Raw genomic sequence first — 23,890 nt, forward strand, 5'->3', positions numbered from 1 at the left:
TTATGAAAGTAATGTTAGCATATGGACACACTACATACCCTTGTAGTCACAGATGAAACATACAGTTTAACAACTTTGTCCACTTTTGCTTTGCCTCTGTCTCGTGCCGTAGGGTTCTGCCAGTGATCTGATCCGGAAGGAAGTGCGTCGTCTCATTTTGCCCAAAGTAGAAGTTGGTTGCATATAACCCCAATTGATATTTGGCAAACCAACTTAATGGTGCATTACTGCCATCTATTGATATTGTCCATCCACTACAAGAAAATAAGTTTGCTGAAGCCATCATTGTCGGGATATAAAATTATTTATATAAGTACGTAGCATTTTGTCCATATTGCAACAAAATGAGATGAAAAGACACGTGATGGTGTTTACTTGTAATCATACTTTGGCCAGTCAAAAACATGGGTAAGTGGGCTGGACTGGCCATCTGGCGTACAGGGCAGATGCCTGGTGGGCTGGGAGATGGGGGTCTTATTTTTCATTGTTATTTTCCTTCATTTTACCTCAAGATACCGGCCTACAATTTAGAGAAGGCAACCCCTTAATCTGTTTACAATATAGACAGCAAACTGAACCAATCCACATCAGTGAGAATACAAATGTTATAAAAATCTGTCTTAAGAGTTGCACGTTTGATTTTTGCAGTCTATGTACATTATATCCATTACATTCACACCATAGCAAGCAAACAACATTACTGAGAAGTCATTGTTATGCCATACCATCCAAGTCATGGTTTCATGAAATAAAATGCACACATCCAGAACTGTGCTCAACACATTCATGAAACAAGCAGGAACAAACCTGAGTAAAAAGAAGCTTTTAGAATTGTGAAGAATGAGATTTTTGTGTCAATGCGCTTTTTAGACATGATTTTAATGAATAAGCCACTAATCACAGTATGCAAAACTGAGTCGTCTCTGATTGGCTGTGAGCTAGCAACTAAAACTAACTATAATTGTAGCAAAAATGCCCTTTGTCAATAATATCATATATGAGCTTCCAGGGTTAATTTTAAGTGTATTCATTTATTGGATTGCTGTACATTCATTCAGATGAAGTCAAACTTTGACTATTGTGGTTTACTTTTCTTTATTACACAACACTTAGTGACCTTTATTTTTGTATTGAACTTGACAAATACTCCATATAAAAAATAAATAAAACTAATACTAAAACTAATTAAAAATAAGCATTTTTTTGGGGAGTCAAAGTTAATCTAAAAACTACTGAAAACTACAAAAAATAAAAGTCTTAACATAAGAAAAAATATAATGAAAAACCCTAAACTCTCTTCCATGCTGCTGCTGGCTGCCCTCTGTCCCTGTCGGTCTCTCTCTCTCTCTTCCTCTCTCTCTCTGCTGCCTGCTGAATGGGAGGAGCACTTCATGTGCTCTTTGTATAAGAAGTGTGGAGCGTCCAGCTGAGGGCTTCACACAGCTACTCAGGAGAAACGAAATGATCTGCTCTGGAGCCGCAGCAAAATGCTGGATGGACACCTACTCCTGGGATGGTTATCGTTCACACTGGTAGTCCTCGTCTTCTACTTGCCACCGCCCAGCGCAGCCTATTTTGGGTGAGTGAAGCTGCTGTCACCTTGATTGTTGTTAATTAGTTGGAGTGGCATCAGAGTTGGGCAATTATGTTTGACTAGAAAAATGCCATTTGAAAGTAATGGCAATATTGCTGTCACTGACATGTAAAGAATGACATTTCTTTTTAATAGATACATTGTTTGGTTTCTATGATGAAATAAAATGAATGACATTTCTTTTAATTAAATTTTTTAAAAAAAGCCCTCCTCAATATGGACTCTAGTCGATGTGTCCCTAATTGAATGAAAAACAATTCAATAAATATGAATAAATAACATTTATTTGCCAGGTGTTAGGTACTTGACATATACGGGCACTGAGTGACTTTTTAACCAATCAGCGGTGCTGCTTTCGTAATCAATTTTGGCCCAGTGGCTCAATACCCAGCCAGTAATAAATTTAAAGAGAAACCCAAGTAGCAGAGAGAGGAGTAACGCATGCTGACATGAGTGAAATTGTTAATTTGTCGCAAAAAGTCAAGAGAAATGGCAGTCATCGCAAGGTTACAGTAATGCCTTAAAATATTACTTTACAGAAATAGCTAAGACTGCATGCATGCGATAACATGGCAGCATTAATTGGATAGTCCAGAAAAGTGATCGAAGTATGTTTGATTGAGTGCCGGTTGGGACTTTTTTTGCTCGTAAAAAACAAACCAAACATATCGTCAGTCGAGTGCAAAAAGGTGAGTGTACGTACATACCCGCCTCAAAAGCAACAGCTGGTAACAATAAAGCCATCTGACTGACTGCGCTGGACTGGTGGTGGCCCAAACGTCTGCTGTTGGGCTTGCGCAAAAAAAAAAAAAAAAAAGAGAGAGAGAGAAATCCCCCCTGCCCGCCCACCCAATCCAGCATAAACATCACACACCTCAGGCAGCAGGAACTATTTTCTTTCTCAGCCATCGCTCATATGAATGAAAAATAACACTCACGGAACATTCACGTCAATGTTTCATGAGAGTGGAGGGCAAAGGTGCGTGTCCGAGCATGAGGAAAGTAGGCTGTAAGAATTGTGACCCAGCGTGACCTCTGATTTGGCACTTGTGTGAACTTAAAGCTGCCAAAATAAAAGTATATTGCTGTATTTTAAAGGACTAATCACCAGATTCTGTGATTGTACCATTAGATTTTTGTAGCTCGGAAACACATTAATAAGCAGTGAAGACTGTAAATTGACTTTGCCAAAATCCTGTTAAAATAAATTCTAAAGTCTTAAAAGTGACAAAGAGACATTTGATTTGAAGCATGAGCCGCCATCTAAATGGTTTCAAATACAGTATAAGTGGCTCTGGTTTGATGTGGTCAAAAATAATAATAAAAAAAAAACTCAGATCTGATATAAAACTACCCAAAAACATTTAATCTACAAAATAATCATTTGATTGATCATATTCTTTAATAAATTTAGCACAAAATGGGCCCTGGAAGATTTGAAAAGTTTCCCTACCCCTAATCTATCTCATAGGACTAATCACTGTCTGCGTCTGTTGTTACTTTCTCCCCCGCTAAAAAGTTAGACGTATATTTTAAGTTTGAAAAGACAGCGTTTGAAAATCAGCAACTTAGAAGGTGCAGCTAAAAATGAAATTTCCCCAGAAATAAGTTGCTGGTAAAAGTGTTGTAAATAAAGTAAATTTGACTCTATTTAGAGTGGGACCCAATAGACTCAGTTTTCGAGTAATATTTACACTTGGAAGAGAGTAAAATGAAGAATTGAAAAAACTAAAAGTCACTCAAGGGTTGAGTAACAAACTCACGACCTTCAGCTTGAGAGACAGCCTATCTACTCCCTGAGCCACGCAGCTCCTGCTGTTAGTATATCACTCATGTCAGCTGAAATCCTCCTAACTCCAAGAGACCAAAAACAATGTTTTTCGTCTCCTCTTGGAGATAATAGTAGGAGGGGCATAACTCGGGTGGTAGTGTGGCAGTCTAACAAGCTGAAGTTCATCAGTTAGTTTCTCAACTCTTGAGTGACTTTTATTATTTTTTTCCCAATTCTTTATTTTCTTTTCTTTCAAGTGTAAATATTAGCCTACTCTAAAACGGAGTCTATTGGGTCACACTCAAAATAGAGTCAAATTTGTTCTACAGTCAAATTTACTGTGTATGGTATTGAAAATGGAGGGGTTAGTTAGACTTGTTGGTTTGCTAATGTGCTTTAAAAGCTGACATATTACACAACAAAAAAAAAGCCTTCTGTATGCTCTAGCATAAAAAAACACATAAAAAAAACCACGCATAAATATGTCTTTGGGACACCTAAAACATTTAAAATAGAACGTATTTATACGTTTTTTGGGAGCAAATGAGTTAATAACATAATGACATGCTTTTGTTAAAATACCTCAAAAATCTAATATTGTAGCACACTTTACACACCCTATTTCTTGTCTTGCTGAAATTAGCCAGGGCAGCCCGGTCTCATTCAAGTGAGTCAATGAATTTCGCCCCACTTGGTGGGTGTGACGATCAGTGGTACTTTAACTTTATACTCCGCCGGTGAGTCTAATTTCGAAAGAGGGCGGCGCTGGAGAGGCCCGGTGAGCTTCCTCACCTCTCGACATCTCGCCGGCAAGTGTATTCCAAACAGCGGTCTGAATCTGCATGACTGGACTTTGTCAGTGAGTGTTCATACGAATGCCTTGCAGTCTCCTACTCCGTGTGGCTCAAATGTGCGTTGCAGATGGCTGCCTGCTTGCTTCTAAGCCAACTAAAGCCCTCTTGGAGGCGGCAGTTCATACCCTTCTGGCTTGAAAGCAGGAGTTCTGAGTATTCATAAATTGCGCTCCCCCCACTCCTACCAACCGCCACCCCCCTGGTGCGTCACTGTCTGTAATCCCGCAGACACACAGAAGACACGTGGTATCCCAAATTCCCGTCTTCCTCGCCTGTTGGAAAGTGGAGCTTGGCAGGCCAGCCAGCACTCGCGTCTAATGGCCCTAATGCTCATGTATATTTACTCGCTCTGTTAGCATTTGTTTTCAATTGCCTCTGTGCGTCTGCGAGGGGAAGCGCGTGGTGTTATAGCGCTGGGTTGAATATGAATGAGTTTGAGTGAATGATTGAGCCCCGAAGCTCAGGAACATGACACAGAAGAAAGAGCTGGCGCAGGTGACTCAGACCCCAAAAGTGGCCGACTGCCCAGAAATTCAACACCGGTGTCACACCGGCTCAGTCCGGGACAAACAACACCAGCCTGCTGGAATAAATATTCCTCCACATGGGGGCCTCCCGGGTACTGATTTACTCAAAATAGAGGGTCAACGTTGCATACCCAATTTCCAGAGTGCGGTGGAGCGTAAGTGAAACATAAACACAATCGTCTACCGGCCATGGTCTGCGCGGCCGAGGGCGGGGAGGGATTCCTGGCGTAGTCGGCGCCCGCTTAAATTGTCATCCTTTGCCACAAGAATGCGAGCGCTAGTTTTCTTTCCCCCTGCGCCTGTTGTGGCAGGTGCTGCCTCTCCCACTGAATCCGTTATCATTTGCAATCGGAAAAAGTCTGCGGGGGCTTCAACACTCCGAAGGACGTGAATGGAGCCTTAAAGACGTCTGGTATTGGTTTAAAAGTCCAGAAAGGCATTTTTTTTTCTTGTAAACTGCGCTGGATTGCAAGGAGGCAATGGTTTGTTTTTATTTAGTTCATGTGAGACATGTAGAAAAAAAAATCCACCCACAGCTGGAATCACCAATCACAAGAGAACCACAGTATCCGGCATGAGTAAAAACACAGGTCTCTGTTACTTGCTATTGGATTACCTTTAGTAGATTGACACTGCTTAACGCTATGTAAAAATGTTGTAAATAAAGTTGATTGAGTATTGAGGACAGGGTTTGCTCAAAGATAAAATTTCTACGGTGGGAGAGTATAATTCATCGCTGTTATGTGAAAAACACTTCCGTCCCTTTTTTTTATTTTTTACATTTTTATGTTTTTGCGATGAAACTGAATGCAGACATCCTCAAAACGGAACCATGACGATATTAAATGTTTTCTATAGAAACGAAAATCCTGTGGGGCAAGATGGTGAAATAGTGGTTAGCACGTCTGCCGCACAGTTGAGAGGTCTCAGGTGGTAGACTTTGCATGATATCCATGACGTGCCTGTACAGGTGTTCTCTCGGTGCTCCAGCTTGCCAAAACATGCATGTTAAGTTCTAACAACTCTAAATTGTCCATAGGTGTGAATGTGTGCCGGGATCGTTGTCTATATGTGCCCTGCAATTGGCTAGTGATGAATCCAGGATATGCCTTCAGCTAGGATAGGCTCCAGCTCAACTAAACCCTAATGTGGACAAGCGCCATACAAAATGGATGAAGGAAAAACTGGTTTCAGTGGACCGCATCTTAAAAACACCTGATTGGAGAGTCAAATGAAACAACAGAAAACGTGGCCTAAAAGTGTTGAAAATATTTTTGCTGTTACAATGGCTTGGCAAAAGGACAAGAGCTAGCAAAAGGACAAGAGCTAACAGGGTTAGCATGGTCTTTACCATGCTAACCCTGGATCACCTACTTATGGGCTATTACATTGGTAGTAGTTTGTTAGCACAAGCGTCGCATGAAGTCAAGTTATTTTATAAAACTCTTAATCACAAAAGAGTCTCAAATGGCTTCACAATTCCACAGTTGACAAATATTAGAGGCATCCCCTAGCGTCGATACCAATGAATGTTCCTCATAGTTGTAAGCAGTGTTTTGTAAAACACATTTCAAATGGCATTTATCCAGGTATGACGTTCCAACTCGGATGATATAAAAGTGTACACTCATTAGTTGATGACTGTTGAAACTTGATAATGGCTCTTCAAGCTATTGACGTTTTTTTTTCTTCTTCTTTTCTATTGCTTGTAAAGCAAATACTACCACCCTTTCTAGTACCTGGTCAGCCAGGGTTCTAAGAGTGCCAAGCAGATATTATATGGCTGATGCTAACCACTGCTAGTTGCTTAACGGGCTAGCCAATTCGTTATCTGTCATCCTTGTAACATACAGAGCCAAATATAAACACACATGTTAATGTTAGCTTAGCGGTGGATGCAAACGTATATTGCCGCATAGTTTCCACTTTGTTGAAGCTGTTGTTGTTCTGTCCTAAGCATTGCTAACTAGACTAGTCTAGTCAAGCTAGCTATCTCGAGCTTGATAGTGAGAGATACTTTTATTATTGAGTAGGAAATCCTTCATCCACAATTTTATTTTATTTTTTTAAGCGTCTTGTCTTTGTTTTTCACAATTTTGTTCAAATGTTTTTTTAAAATTAGAGACAAGTGGAGTACACTTAAAAATGTTGGGGTAGTAATTTCTGGACTACAAGCCGCTACTTTTTTCACTTGGATTCCACCCTGCGGCTAATACAAACAGAACGAGAGCGTCCTCATTATGGAAAAGAAAGTAGTGGGAACCCGCTGCGGTAACATCAAAACACCTTCGGCTTGCAGTCGGGTGCGGCTTATATGTGTAACAAACTCAAGTATTCCCCAAATGTAGCTAGCGCGGCTTGTAGTCCAGAAATTACTTTATTTCTTACGAGCGAGTTTGAAAAACATTCTGTCATCACTTTGGGTTTTTTCAATTATGTCCCAAAATAATAAGCTAACAAATAGGTCAGGAGTTGAATCTGTAGTATTTTCATCACTGCTCTAAATCAGTTCCCGCAGTGTTTAAAAGTCGCTGCCATGTTTCACGTTGTCATTTAATAGGCTACATATAAACATTTCCCGAGCCGGGCGTGCATGCTTGCCTGCCGTCCTTTTGCCTTGCAGTGGTTTCGCGGGGAGCTCCTGGATGATTACGGCTCATTAGGAGCAAGCGGTGTTGCCGGGCAGACAGTGGTTGGTGGATGGCGTCTCATTACTGGGGCCTTAAGGGCTGATTAGACCTGACGTGTGGCAAAGGCGGGGAGCGCGGTCGATAGGCAGGGATTTCCCAACTTTATAGGATATCCTGCGGTTTGGGCCCCACCTCAAGGGGTATCGCTTTACACAGCAGATAGGACTCTCTCAGCACTCGTGTGCTGACATCACACCGACACGAGAGCTTTGATAGCTTATGACTTCTTCTTTGACACAACCGGATTCACATTACGCTTTGGATTTGGATATTATCCCAATGGAGTAGCCTACTACGCTACACTGCGCTACTCTACTCCTACTCTGCGAGGTTGTGATGCCATTCAATAGCAAAACGACGGAATATTTACACGATTACATCTTTCTTGTTACTTCCAGCCATGGGACGCATTTGGCCCCTGGACCGGACCCCTGCTTTTGAGTAACACAAGGAGAGTGGGAACCCAAATGAGAAAACAAGGCAGCTAGCTCTTGTGTAAAAGTAATTTGGCCTCAACTTAAGCTTACAAGGCATGAATGTAAGAATGTGAAACATGTCTCACTGTTGACTTTAAAGATTAAGTCAGGAAAAGCACAAAAAATACTACACACCTTAGTTTTTTTAAAATGTGGGTTATAAAGAGGCAATAAATGGCTGTGCTGAATATTTTTGAATATGACATTGCTCGGGAGGGCTTGTAAATGCGTTTGGCCGTGTCACATCAGAGAAAGTCGAGCGTCATCGGCCCACCGTAGAGACTGCGGCAAGGTCTTTAAAAAAAAGGCAGCTCCAGCTGTTGGCGGTGTTTTGCGCCCGTGCAGCGTCACATGACACGGCGAGGAAATTCCCGTTGATGTCAAACTCTCATTGGGATGACGTTTGATGCTGTTTGCAGACCAAGTAGTCACAACTGTTAGAAAATAAGTAATAAAGGCTAAGGATACTTTTAGCACCAGGCTAACAATTTTCTCATTTTTGACCTTCTTTAAGTTGTTTTGCGTACTCCAAATTAAGGTTTTATATATGGAATGTACTCACTAGGGTTATGAGTGAGCTGACGCTTATTGATGATTTACAGTCTTCGATGAACAGAAATAACTTTCAACTTTTTTTATAACTGTTTTTGGAATGTGGGAAGAAGCGAAGTACCTGGAGAAAACCCACACAGAAACAGGGGAAACATCCAAAATCTACATGTTGGAGATGAAGCAGATGTGCTAACCACTAGTGCATCATACTGCGCTAAAACAATTTATTTCAGCTTTGATGCACATATTGATGCATTCCCATAAACAAAATGCAGTGCAGGGTTTTTCTTGAAAAAACAAAACAAAAACAAAACTAAGGCCCTTTGACGCGATCTGTAAAACAAAGTTTACCAACATCAATAGTCAGGATGTAACGATATCCAAACATCACGATACCATATTACCATCAGATTTGAAGCTCCTGATAACAAAAAGGAGGTCACAATATTGTGAAAAAATTTGTTCATACTAAAAAAAAAAAAACACACAACGTTGTGCTTTTGTACATGACAGCAACGCATATAAACAACCTACAATCGCTAATAACATTTATTATTGAGACACTTACTTGCTAATGCACACATTAAGTTCCTCCACACATTGACTCGCTTCACAAGCATATTACGTTCCCCTTCATCTGACGATTACCATGGATTTTAAACATAGAAGGGCCAAAACATGCCTTGTGAAAATTAAACTACACTAGAAAGCCACCAGAGGGTGCTAGAACTGCACAAATGGTAATCAACCTGACTTTTTTTTAACAGATGTGCTGCTTCGTGACACGACGCCGACGATATTGTGGCAGTTTTATTATCGCGATATTACAATATTGCAGCTATCGTTACATCCCTAGTAAAACATCATCTCTCCAATAAACAACGATTCGATACGTACTGTATTCGATACATGGGGTGAATACGATTCAAAGATGGCTCAATCTTACAGATTCAATTTGGTTAGATTCTACAAGACTATGATCTTATTCAATATGGTATGGCTGAGTATCCTGTTGCTATTTACATGCATCTGAATGAACTTATCAGTACTGTAAATGTGGTATTTCCTTCAAAGATATATATATATATATATATGACTTTGTAATGTGGAACGACTCAATTCTAATTAGATTCACTCACATCTTTTTTAAATAATTTTTTGTTACAGCCCTACTCTAAATACTAAAAAGTTGCACCTTAGCTTACTCATATTCAGTATGATGACATGGAGCCATAATTTATAATTATGGTAAAAATTTTAAAAAGAAAAAGCAAACCAGAGAATTAAGAGAATTTCTCTCTAAATGCTCCGAATTCCTGCTTCCATGCCAGCGTCAGACTGAGCAGAATAATATTCATGTCATAGGTCAATCTCACATAGTCAATGCCATGTTCGTCCGATATTGCCTTCCTTAAACAGCTAAATAGTTGTTGAAAGCACTTTTTTTTCTTTGGGATTTGGCAGGTGGAAAACTCTCCTCTTTCAGCCACTGAGGAGTGACTGATTCAAACAGCTGCTGTTTTGTTTTTAATTCTTGTAGTCTTGCCTTTGAAAACGAGAACACGGCGTTCCGATCCGCGTCGTGTTCACTCAGCAAAAAACAGCCCAGTTGGGGAGTCTTCCTTCTGGTGTCGGCGCTGCGGTATGCTTGCGCGCCTGAGGTGCGTCGGTGCGCTGGTACAGGCCTGCCCTGTGCCATGGCGTGGGCTGGAACACATGGAGGGTTTGGGGGGTGGGGGGTCATGAGTCACGGGGGCCGCTGCCGCTCGCCCAATCTGTGCCAGTCACACAGTGACCATAACAGAGCCGCTGACCTTAGAAGCACACAGCACTTAAACCTCTTACTATGCCACACACTCCCATTCCCAAACTACCACGGCTCTGGATTAAACAACCAGCCTCTGCTCTGACTTTAACTACAAAATAACTGAGTTTGCCAGTGCAGGCTCGGGCGTGAGAATTTTTGTATTGAAACAAGAGCTTAGTGGGGGTGGTCTGCCGAGGCCTGAGAGAACCAGTGGGGACAGCAGATGACATAACGTCGGGTCACATCCTGTTAAGTCATACGAGATAGCCGACTTCCACTTTGTCTCACACTATGTCCTGATCATGACTCAACTCATCGTGACACATAAGTTGTCATGCTACTGCACTCTCAGGGGGGGCCAACCTCGGATGGGAACTTCAGGGGTGCTCAGGCTCCACATCGCACCCCAGTAGTGGAAAAACTGTTCACGGATCGCTGAGGGTACATAATGCCTAATAGCTAGTAGTGCAACAGATTTCAAAAGTCACGGTTCGGATCGGACCACGGATTTGAGTCACGGATCGGATCGTTTTTTTGGATCAGCAAAAAAAAAGGATAAATACTACTTTTTATCCAATTATTTTGTAAAAAGCTTTTTCCCATAAAAAAAAAATCAATTCAAAATGTTTAAAATATCCGTTTAGGATTTATTATCTTCATTTATTTTTTAAAACACTTTTTCCCATAAAAAAAAAATATATATCAAAATGTCTAATATAACCGTTTAGGATTTAGGAACACGACTTTTAAGTGCAATATGAGGCAGAAACATTCTTATTTCACACACGGTCCATGTATAAAATAAGGTATTAATGGCTTAAAGCTATGTTTGACATTTTGAGTTGAATGTTTTTCTCTTTTTATTGGGCAAAAGTGTCTAATAAAATAAATAAAGTTCTATTTATCTTTTTTTTTATAATGAAAAGACCTCAATGTGCAATTGAAGGCACATTCCCTTCCTTTAAACATGGAGAGTGAATTACAAAGTAGCCTTGGTCCAGAAAACGAATTAAAGTAAGCCAGGTACCAGCTGTCAAACTCATTTACAGCTACCAGCCAGACACTCGTTGCTAATGCTAACAGCTAGCCGCTAGCCATTTACCCCGGAGACTTCTGCCGTATCGCACAATGACGGCATAATTAATTAGTGGTTTCTTAGCGTCCTTAATTAGCGATCGAATATGAGTACGGGATTCCGTTGTGTTGATGTTGCAATGACGAAGTCAATCAAAACTACGATGAAGAAATCCTAAACGTCTGAAAGGGAAGTCAAGCTAGCCATCACGCCACAGCGTGGGCCAGATTCAAAGTAAAAGTCTACTAAGGCTATTTGCATTATCGTCAATGTATTATTTGGTAAACTTTAATTTAAAGTTAGCCTTAGCGTAGGCGGCGTGTTACGTTGAGTATGTTTCAGCTTCCTTGACATGTCTGAATTGTGTCGACTGAATGTGCACAATGTTTTTGTTTTTTTTTTGTGCGCGATCCGAACCGACCACTGGTTAATGAGAATCCGTTGCACCACTACTAACAGCGCACAACTTTCTTATACACAACAGTCTTTCCTGAACGTTTTAAGCCAAATGGCAGCGTTAATTTACACTTTCAATGACACGCGCCCCCTGGCCCACGTGCAGCATAATGTTGGGGTCTCTGCTTTTGGTTAAAAAGCATTGTCTGTCACCACATTCCTACAAGCTTTGGCATGGCTCGTGCTGCAACACACCAGATGGCACTTGGGTGGGCAGGGTGGTTTGAAGTTCATCCAACATTTTCATGATTTGCGTGCCACCCAAAAGAAGGCAGCAGCGAGAGCCATCTCGAGGTCCGCAAGTTTTTAAACAGGCACAAGCATAAGTGCCTCGGGACACATGTGGACGTCTGTCGTTGTTTTGGCAATGATGGTTTTGTCTGGAGGAGGCTTCGTGTGGAGCCGACAGCTGGGTGGAATGATTGACGTTCGTTTAGAGTAATTGACCAGTGGGAATACAGGGAGAGCTGCGAGGAGGGGGTGGGTGGTGGCATAGAATGAGGAGGAGGAAGAGGTCTGTTCCCTGTGACGAGACCAAGGTGAGTTGATGGAGAAGTTGTCGCCTTTGTGTTCTTAGTTGAGTTTTCTTTGGCAAAGCGCAATCAGACGGTGACTGATTGGCTGTTGATTGAAGGCAGTAAGTGCTAGTGTGTGTATATAAGTGCAAACATAAGCATATTTAGCTCAACATATTTTTTTTAGTCTCCAGCTAAACTACTAAAAAAATACTACCACTAAAAAGTAAAAAATGTATAAAATATCACCCAAAAATATATGGAAAGGTTTTTGATATATTATGTCATTTCCCCCAAATAATATCAAATTTATAATGAATAGGAGTAATGTTTTTAGTTGAACAGTACACATTTGATACATTTTGCGTTTCAAAAATAGTAAATACATAAGTTAATGTTAGATCAAGTATGATTTATTTATTATTTTGTTCTTTATTCTAATAAGATTTCGATTTGAACATGCATTAATTCAGTTATTTATTTTTTTATTTTTCATATTTTGGCTATTAGCCATAGATAGATAGATAGAACTATATGAAGATTGATTGGATGATCAATAGCCATCTAGATTGATTAATAATATATCACACTGCAAATCCGGTCCTTGAGAACCGAGTTTGCCCACCACTGCACTAGATCTATCTAGATTTTTAGATCATCTAGATCTATCTATTGATCTAGATGGATATTGTCTATATAATCCTAGATCATCTAGACATGTCTATAGATAACCTAGATCTTTCAACAGTAGATCTATTTGTCTGGATTGATGGATAATCTGTCTAGATCGATAGATAATCCATCTGTCTAGATCAGAGGTGGGCAATCTCGGTCCTCGAGGGCCGGAGTCCTGCAGGTTTTTGAGGTTTCTCACTTCCAACACAAGCTGATTCCAATCAACAGGATCGTTATCAGGTTTATTTAGAGCTTGCTGATGAGCTGATCATATATCAGCTGTGTTGGAGAAGGGCAACATGCAAAACCTGCAGGACTCCGGCCCTCGATGCCCACCTCTGGTCTAGATCAATAAATAATGTATGTAGATTTATATAATATCTATCTAGAATGATATATTATCCATCTGGATTGATAGATTAGATAGAGTGATAGATAATCTCTCTAGAGAGATAGATTATCTCTCTAGATAGATAGTTTTCTAGACTCTGGAATCTAGACATATTGATAATCTAGATAAAACAATAGATAATCTAGATCTAGAGTTTAGATGGAATCAAGAATCTTGATCTAGGGTGACAGATTCCTAATCTAGATTGATAGATAATAGATAATCTAGATAGTTCGATAGATAATCTAGATCAGGGGTAGGCAACCCAGGTCCTCGAGAGCTGCAGTCCTGTGTGTCCTCCTCCAACACAGGCGAGGATCGTTATCAGGCTTCACCAGAGCTTGCCGATGAGCTGCTCTTTTGAATCACCTGTGATGGAGGAGGGAGACATCTAAAACACGCAGAACGGTGACGAGGACCTGGGTTACCTACCCCTGATCTAGAGAGATAAAATTGATAGATTCTCACTCTAGACAGCTCAATAGATACTCTACCTAGATAATTAGTCTATCTTACCTGCCTACCTTCCTACAAGACATTATATACGGAACATCACTGATATGTAAAAATAAATAAACGGAACCAAATGATGTGGAACAGGCTATGAAACCAGTGGTGCTACCAGAAGTACCAGCCGAGGGTGACTTCCAGAGAAGGAGTGATGATGGCGAAGGTCAATGAGAGGGATGGAAATGGAAAATGTATGTAGAGTAAACGTTAGCTGATGGGAGGTGCTGACATGCCGAGAGAAAGAACTAAACAAACTAGCGAGTGATAGACTGGGGAGGAGGTGCACAAGGAGTCTGTCGAGGCAAGTGTGTGAATGGAAAAACAAAGCTTCACCAACTTTTTTTTCCTTTTTTATACGTCGGTGTTATATTCCATGTGTAACTTCTGTTGCTGGGCCAACACCTCAAACAAAAACACCTGAGGGAAAACGCTCCGGGATGTGAAAACACGGCGAGATGTTCTGAAGATCTTAGCAGGCAGCAGACGCCACTCTGTTCTAATCATGTTAACATGTCTTGATAAGAGGCCGCGTGTGTTTTGAGTTGAATTTAGCTGTCAAACGTGACACGCGGCGGCGTGTTTCGATTCTATTCTGTTTTTCCTCATGACAGGAATGCTAATTGCGGTGAAGATTGTGTAGATTAGAAGAAAAAATGGGCAAATTGCATGTGATAGATGATTGCTACGATGTATAAAATGTTTCTCTTTGGGGAATGCCGTCCCACAGCAGTGTGTGACTAGCATTAACAGAAGGTGTCAGGTTTTTGTGGCCCAAAAAAGTTATATTTGGTAGATGATATCTATTTTGTAAGAATGCTTCTTGTCAATAAATGTATACTGTTGGAAAGACTGTTGGTTTCTCTATGTGGGATACCATCCCACAGAAGACCAAAAAAATTTGACATTTGTGCTTGGTCAATTGTTTCTATGTTCAAAGAAAACTTTGAGTAATTTCAAAACTTTAAGATTTATTTTATTTCTATTTCGAATGCCGTCCCACAATAAATAGTGTCTGACCAGCAGGAGAACTAGTTGATGTCAGAAAATGTAACCTTTCCCCTGCATGAGATGCCAAACTTCTAGGAGCTTTGTAGGGTTCTTCTACACTGCACTCACACTCCTGACTCTTTATTAAAAGAATGGAGCAGAGAGAAAAGCCATACCACAGCAGTGTGTGACTAGGATTAACAGATAACAAAAAGTAATTAGTAGTTTTCTTTGTGAATAAAGTTTAGACATTTGTGCTTGGTAGACTTCTATCCTCAAAAGTAATTTCAAAACTTTTTTATTTTAATTCTGTTTGTTGAATGCCATCCCACAGCAGTGTCTGACCAGGACTAGTTGCCAAGGCTGTTAGAAAATCTAATATTTCACCTGCATGAGGAGGAGATGACAGGCTTTGTTGTAGTTTTGTATGGCTCTTCCACTCTCAGGCCGTCTACAGCAGTGTGTAGCCAGACTGGTCACTTGCATGAGGAGGTGCCAGACTTCTTATAACTGTGTGTATGGTTATTTAACACTGGATTGAGACTCCTGACTCTTTCTTAAAAGGGTGGAGCAGAGTGACAAGCCATCCCGCAGCAGTGTGTGGCCAGACAGGTCACCTGCATGAGCAGTTGGTGTCAAGTTGTCATTGTTCAGTAGACTTCTACTGAGGCTTCTGACTGTTTCATAAAAGATCACTTGTAAATTTGTCTGACAATATGTCTTGTTTCTTCCTTCATGTTGATCTGTCAACTCTAAAATGATGTAGATTCCCAGAAATTTCCAGAAATTCCTAAGGGATCAATAAAGTATCCAAACGCCAATTTCCGAACTTCCGAAGTTTATATATGTGCGCAGCAAGCCAAAGAAGTGTCATCAGAAGAAGACTTCTTTTTTTTCTCAGCGTTACTGCTCATTTGAGCGCCTGCTACCATCATACATGTTTTTCCTCTGTAAGTATGTCGCGAGAGCAGCCGGTGTCAAGACGTAGCTTGCCAGGTTTCCATTTCAAAATCCATAGCTGTCAGACACGTTACAGCAAGGCAAACAGGCGTTGTAAAAAGGAAACCGTTTGACCCAATCCGAAAGCCGATCCCCGATGCCCCGTCCGCTTTCGATTGGGCCGCTCGCATTCCCAGGCATGCAGTGCACACGCAAGCCTTAAGACAATATCGCATAGCATATGGAAGCCATTAAGTCCGTTGGAATGAAAGTGAGGACTCCGGGGGAAACACTTCAGTCGGTTATTTGACTTAATAAAACAAATCTCTTGTTAAAGAACCCTGGTGACTTTCGCCCGAGCGCTGATAGTCTCGTCTGAAGGGCGGTAATGACATTGCAAGTGGATCGGCGTGTTGCTTTGGCATAGTATTTAGGAATAATGTGGTCAAGTCTGTGGCCTGACTTCCTGTTTGCTGGTGTTATGCTTCGCTTCATTTGATGTGTACAGTATGAGGATGGTGTTGTGAATGGTGGTAGAGGTGGCAGATAGGGGGCCACAACAGCAGTTTTATCAGAACAGGACATGTCTGTATTGGATGAATGGCAAATGGAATGGAGGCTTTTTCCTCACCAGAGTCCATTGAGAAGCTTCTTGTTAAGCTTGTTGATCTGATTGGCCCATCACAGATTTGACAGGCAGAAATATTCAGCCAATCTCCAACTTCACTTTTTTCAGAAATCTTTAACTTTTTTGTAATTAGACTGAAAATGTCATCAATTTTTTTTTATCTGTTGTTATGCATGATGTCATTATCACATGAGGCTTATCTCTGACAAATCTGCTTTTGTCATTAAACTTCGAACTATTTTATTATTTTTTTCACTTAAATGTATTTTTCAACTCTATTTTTTTATATAGGGGATCCAAGCCTTTTAGTGGTAGTGCCCCACCAGAAGGCTATTTTTCCATTTTAATTTTGAATCCAGAGCCTTTCAGTTGTGAAATCAATGTGTATATTTAAATACAATTTAAATATTGTTTTTTAAATATTTTGTATACTTAGTGTACTTATTGTACTTATACTATACTGGATATCCATCCATCCATCCAAAATGCCTCAAGGTGCGGTTCTCGTTTACGACGGAAATCAGTTCACATGACGCCAATGTAACCTGAATTTTTATGCAAGTCAGGACATACTGTAGGCTATCACTACCCCACGTTAACAAAGTAATGAAGACACAATTAAAGTTTTTTGTCATAAATATAAAAACAATCAAATGAAAAACAGTAACAATGATGGTGACTTAGTGTGTCTTCTTGTGCTGTACATTCTTAATTTCATACGCCAACTCGTAAACTAGTTAAAAGCATTCATTAGCTCAGTAGATACCATGAGTTGATTTTTTGCTGAGTACATTATCCACTTAGGGGAAAAAATAATTTTTTTTTTTTCCATCAGGACAAAAAACACACATATTTGTCATTAAATGCTTTAAAAAATATATATATTTCTTAACTCTTTGACTGCCAGACGTTTTCAGAAACGGGATGTCGCCAGTGCCAGCCGATTTAAGCATTTTGAGTGATCTTTCAAGGTCCACAGAAAATGTTGTGTTTGGACTATGGAAACACACATACTACCAAATGAAAGATTGAACTCTCATCTTTTATCAGAAAAAAAAGTTTGTTTCTACCTTATTCCGTTCTTCAGTAATCAACAATAGAAAATGGTTAGTTTCACCAAAATGCTCTGTTTTGAAACAAAAAGCGGAGAAAAATAGCTTTTTGTGAAACAATGTTATTTCATGCACTCTAGTGAATTCTACACTTCTTTTTGTCCATGAATGATGCCACAAACACCTAAATAGTGCTTTACTTCTGTAATACACCACCACCAACAATGAAAAAGTGTTTTTAGATTGCAAAATACGTTTATTTCCATTCAACAGTGTAACAATTTGACAAAACAATTTCGCAAACTATTTACAAATGTGTGCAACTGTGGTACTATTTACAATTGTGTGGATGTTTCAAATACAGTTTTTCTTTTTGTAACGCTCCCATGCGTGCCCAAGGAGACGCAGCAGGATTTGCACAACAGATTAGTTTCACTTGCGATGGCTCCTTTCGCGTGCAGATGTTACACTTTCTTGACGGCCTTTTTTTCCGGGGAATAGCAAGTAGCAGACTGTACACACTCCTCCGATGAATATGCATTGGACTCGGGGCACTCTTCGTCGTCCGATTGAACGTCCGCCTGAGCGTGCTCGGTTGTGCTCCGTGTTTTCCGGTGTTGGCATCGCTAGCCGGTGAACCTTTATGACGTCGTCATAGCTGCCGCGTCAACGCTTGCAACTTCAGCGTCAACCTCGGAGTCACCATCATCATCATCGATGATGATCATCGTCGTCATCAATGTGCTCTTTAGCGTTGGTCGATGCTTTTCGTCTTTGAAAAAAACTGCTCGACCGTGAGCTGCTTGCAACCGGTCGCCATGTTTTCTTCCCTTCCCCAGCCATTGTCCCCTCTAGCTCCGCCTCACGTCTTCTACTGACGCTTACCCAATCTTGTCAAAAGAGAGTCATTGCTGCCATCTAGGGGCCAAAAATAGTCATTAGGCTAACTAGATCTGCTTGAAACTTTCACAGCAGCTGGCCAAGGCTTTACTCCACCCGTTTAAAAAAAAAAAATGATGACGTCTTTTAACGTCATTGGCGGCCCGCCGTAGGTTTTTACTTGACGTCTTTTAACGTCCATGGCAGTCAAAGAGTTAATAATTTCCCACTGGGGGAAAAAACAACAACATGAATTGAAAGATAGAGGGACATTTCCCATCCACAAAAGGTGAAAATCTGTGATATAGTCTCACACACTTTAACACATTAAAACGTATTAAAACATCCTTAAACTTATAAATACACACTCTTAAAAACAGTTGGGTCAAAAGTAACCCAATTATGGAACAAAAATGGACCAATCCACTTCATGGGTCAAGAAATGGGTCTTTTAGTGTAAAACAACTCATAAATATTGGTCAAAAAATTGGGTCATTTTGTATAAAACAACCCGGAAAGTTGGGTCAAATTGACCCAAGTAGAAGATCGGTCCATTTTTGACCCAAATGTTTTTAGAGTGTACAGTTTTCTTAAACTCTAAACATACGTATATTAACCCTGGAGAACCCAAGAACCCTTTTCTTCTTTGGAAAATTATGAATTATACATTAAATGACTGCTATAAATTCACTGAACACAAAAATATATGTTTTTTTCAATGTTTTTTTTCAATTTATTCCCTAATTTAGGATTAGGGCGAAATTTGACCCTTTGGGATTTAGGGGTATCATTTCGAAAAATCTGAATAGCAAAAACTGTCAGTAAACTATTTAGAATTTAAGAAAATAATCACTCAAATACACAGCTACATTGAACAATATAATTTTTTTGTTTTATTTGTTGCATTTTAGCCATCTTGTCACCACCACTCTGGCTCATGCAAGTGCAATATTCATCCACTAGATGGCTCCATGCAGGGGTCAGAAGTGGCACTCTGGACTTTTGAAGTTAAATTTGTAAAAAAAAAAAGTCATTGTTATTTGAGTAGCAGAATTTATAGGGGCCAAATTTGACCCCGTAGGTTCTCCAGGGTTAACACACACACACAAAAAAGATTGTAAGCATAAAATGTGTAAAAAACTTTCTATTGTAGGAGTTAAACTGATTAGTCGTCAAGTCAATTGTCAAGTTACACTGTTGAATGGAAATAAACGTATTTTGCAACCAAAAAACACTTTTTCATTGTTGGTGATAGCGTTTTACATAAGTAAAGCACTATTTAGGTGTTCGTGGCATCATTCATGGACAAAAAGAAGTGTACAATTCACTAGAATGCATGAAATAACATCGTTTCACAAAAAAACATGCAGCTATTCTCTAACACACTTTGGACTGCATTAGTTGTCATTGATCTGCAAAGGTTAAAGATACAATTAAGACTTACTGAAGTGTATCATTTAATTCATTGCCGTATTAAATGAAGCGTAAAAACTCCCGCAGCGGCACTCAGTCCCAACACGTGCGCCTTTATGACTCCCTGCAAATCCATTTATTCTTTGGTTTCACTCTGAGGGTGCGAAGGCTGCCAGAGATTAGACATAATGAGCGGCTCGGCTGCCAATCCTGTCAGTCGCCGTGACCAAAACGGTCACAGGGCGACTGTCGCTGTCCCCTCGCGTGCGTGTTTACGCAAGCGGCGCTGCGCTCCCGCCATGGCGACCTCGGAACGCTGGTCTTCGGGGGCCTGCCAGCTCTGCGGCGGGGCCTCGCTTGTTTGTTTTTGTATACGCTTCCCTTAAATAAACTGAGGAGAGGAGTGCGAGCGCGCCACATGTTCTGTGTGCAGCTGCAGCGTGAACGATCTCGAGTACCGTGAATTCTCTGTGTTTGTATGGGGATTCTATAATGAGAGTGTAAATCCTGCGGTATGGTCCTGTTTAAATCTGTACAACTCAGCTGTGATTGCCCCCACACTATATCATAGTATCATACATCATATTGCTTGGTTGCCGTTGTTTTGAAAGCCTGTCCTCAATTCTGTTTCTTCTTAGTATGTAACAGAACCGTCATTTATTTTTAATGCAAAACAGTGATGAAAGTGATTTCCTCAGATAGTAATAATAGACACTGTGCGCTAATTTGCGATCGTCATCCACTTCACCCTTCTCTTATGGTTTATGTCAAATTGACCAATTCAAACAGCTAGGGGGAAAAACTAGATACATAGGCTGTCAGAAATGCATTGTTTCATTATTTTCCTTTTTAAAAACAATTTAAAAAAATATAGTGTTAGTAACTATTCATTTAATTGTTTATGATTTAACATAATAGTACCACCTCCCTCTAATAGATGCATCTGTATTGGTCATCATGAAATAAACTGGTAGTAACTGTGGTTAACTCTACCAAGACACTATGAAAGCTCCTTTGCTAACCAAAACAGCAGCCCCTAAAAATAAACAGTCACAAAGGGGAATTAAAGTGTCAACCGAAAAATGTTCTTTACAATAATATGTTGTATGCACCCCAATTAGTCTAAACACGGCATTTAGATTAATATTGTGTTTGGGAAACATGAATTTAGCTGCAAAATTGACCTGTTTTAATCCATCTCAGGGGGCGGCCATTTTGCCACTTGCTAACAACTGAAAATGACATCGCAGTTGCTCAGAGCTCAGGGAACGACAAAACATGGCTCAGCTTGCCAACATCACATGACCAGGTGAGCCGTGATTGGTCAGGAAAAATGACATCACTGATGCTCTTGGCTCAGGTAACGGTCAATCACTGCTCATCTTGCAAATGTCACATGATGACCAAAAAAGAGGTGATGGTTACCTGAGCCCCGAGGAACTGTGATGTCATTTTAATCGGAAGGTAGTGGCAAAATGGCCACCCCCTGAGATGGACAAAAACGGGTGGATTTTACTGCTTAATTCATATTCCACAAACACAATATTAATCAGAATACTGTGTTTAGACCAGTGGGGGTGCATATGATTTATTATGGTAATGAAAACTGTTGAGTTGACTTCCCCTTTTATAGATGATCCCATGTTACATGTGTCTCTAGCGATGATTAGTGTTCGAGGAGAGTATGGCTTATAACTTCTCCGTAAACATCTAAATAATATCCTAACTTTAGACAAATACGTGACTTCTGAAATGGACTCCAATCAGGGAAAATATTTTAGTAACTGAAGTTATTTCAGTTTGCTATTGTTCACACACGTACATGAGCCCATCTGAACTTCGTTGCTGGATGTGACTCTGAAGTGCATATTTGTTCTTGTTCCGTGGAGCTACACAATTTATTTGTTCCACCTAGTCTGGATATGTTTTTCTCTGTAATAGTGCTTTTTCATTTTTTTTAAAGCCTCCTCTCATTCTGCAATTGAGTAAATAAACACCGTGGGCCACTAATTGCAGAAGAGATAAACAGTAGATTTGCACCTGCCTCTAATTTGTCATTTAAAAAACCTTTTAGGTGTGGTGAGAATATACATATTTTATTATATTATATTCTGCCTAGCAGCAAGTGCCTGAAAATACGTGACGCATGTCCAGGAAAAAGGATCGACGTCGCAGCGTCTGCTAGATAGTTACCCTTTTATTTCTCTTATAAACTTTTATATTGAGCCTCTAGTGATTTGCTTTGTCTGAACGATTTATGACTCTGTCATTGGAAGAGAAATTGAAATTTTAAAAGGCATCAGAGCGTAAAAGAGCGTACTGGAGTGTTTATGGTATGCAAGCGTACCTAATCGGTTGGTACTTCGCCAGTTTCAGATAAGATAAAAACCTCACTGGCAGGAAGCGATCCTACTCACTTCCCACGTTTTGTGTGTTTTAGGCTGACAGGTAATGAGCCGCTGTCCATCCTGCCACTGAACTCTCTACCAGAGGAGAGCGTGGGCCGGGCCCACTACAAGCTGTGCGACCGGCTCAAACTGGAAAAGAAGCAGCGCAGGATGTGCAGACGTGACCCGGGCGTGGCCGAGACCTTGCGAGAGGCCATCACCATGAGCGCCCTAGAATGCCAGTATCAGTTTCGCTTCGAGAGGTGGAACTGCACCTTAGAGGGACGACACCGAGCCAACATGCTCAAGAGAGGTACGAGATTGGTTCCTTCAGAACCTTCATTTCCAAAGGCACTTTTCCTCATTAGGGTCACGGATGAGCTTGAGTCGATCCAAACTGACTTTTGGGTGGGAGGCAGGGTACAGAGTCCACATATAGACAGACATTCACACTTATAGACGATTTAAAATATTGAACGACCCTAACGTTCATGCTTTTAGGTTGTGTTCGGAAGCCGGAGTACAGAAAAAAAAAGCCACACATAAGGATTTGAGAAAACATGCAAACTCCATAAGGGAGGGGCTGAGCCAAGATTTAAACCCAGAACCTCTGAACTGTGGAGCGGACATGCTAACCCGTGGCTTCACCGTGCTGCCCAAGGCAAGTTTAAATTAGGTTGAATTTAAATTTGTTTGAATTAAAATGACATTTAACAACCCAATTATAAATTTGTAATCTTTAGAGTGTATCAATGACTAACTTTAATGTCAATTTGAAAAATACTGTATTTTCTGAAATAGCGTCAATCCAGCCAATACACGCCAAACACTTGTGTTTCAAATAACTGCCTCCCTTTTCCTGTGAGGATAAAAAACAGGTAGAAACACTGACATTTCTTTTTTTGTTTAGATTTGACTTCTGAGTCCATTTGAACTTATTTGCTAACCAAAACAGCAGCACCTGTTATGGCATGCAAGCCTGTCTAAGTTTTCTGCACAGAGTTAATGATCTTGTGCTACAACATTTTAAATGGCTAATGTTAACCCTGCCGCTACGTTGCAGGGCAATTTTAATTCTAAAAACCTAATCTTTTTTTTTCAATGGTCTAGTTTTTGTTATTTTTGTCTTAATGTACTGTAAAATCACGTGAACAAAAAAAAAAAAAGATGCCAAATCAACAGGGGTGTATTATACAGGAGGCAGAAGCACAACATTTTCACATTGTTGAAATGTTTACTAGGCAGCAACTACACTTAAAAAAGGGACCAATCCACTACAGTGCAGTACTTGGCTCAATTTGACACAACTTAGGTTGTTTATAAAATGACCCAATTTCTCTGCGATTGGCTGGCAACCAGTTGAGGGTGTACCCCACCTACTGCCCAAAGCCAGCTGGGATAGGCTTCAGCGCCCACCGCGACTCTTGTGAGGAAAAGCGGCCAAGAAAATGGATGGATGGACCCAATTTCTTCGGTTGTTTTGTGTAAAATGACCCAGAAAATTGGATCAAATTGACCCAAATAGTGGGGGGGAAAAAAGTAGAATGAGTGATTTATAGCCCGTTTCATTCACAACGTAACTCAATATAATACATACTGTAATTAAAAGCACAACACTGAAAATCAGTAACAAGCAGCGTTAAAGAGATATTAAAGCAAAGTAAAGAAATACAAAACAAATAGCTTTTGAAAACATGATTTTAAAAATACTT

The 23,890-nt window shown here is 40.3% G+C and overlaps 1 protein-coding gene across 1 annotated transcript in view; it reads left to right on the top strand.

Annotated features, from left to right (window-relative positions):
• Positions 1-1,405: 1,405 nt before the first annotated feature.
• wnt9a (wingless-type MMTV integration site family, member 9A) overlaps positions 1,406-23,890 on the top strand; it is a 32,698-nt gene continuing 10,213 nt past the window's right edge. Inside the window, exons 1-2 of the mRNA XM_077559165.1 lie at positions 1,406-1,579; positions 22,232-22,491. Of these exons, the coding sequence (XP_077415291.1) occupies positions 1,488-1,579; positions 22,232-22,491 (352 nt within the window). The 5' untranslated portion in view covers positions 1,406-1,487. The remainder of the gene's footprint in view (positions 1,580-22,231; positions 22,492-23,890) is intronic.

This window comes from Vanacampus margaritifer, chromosome 2, assembly GCF_051991255.1.
Source record: "Vanacampus margaritifer isolate UIUO_Vmar chromosome 2, RoL_Vmar_1.0, whole genome shotgun sequence".
Lineage (NCBI taxonomy): Eukaryota > Metazoa > Chordata > Actinopteri > Syngnathiformes > Syngnathidae > Vanacampus > Vanacampus margaritifer.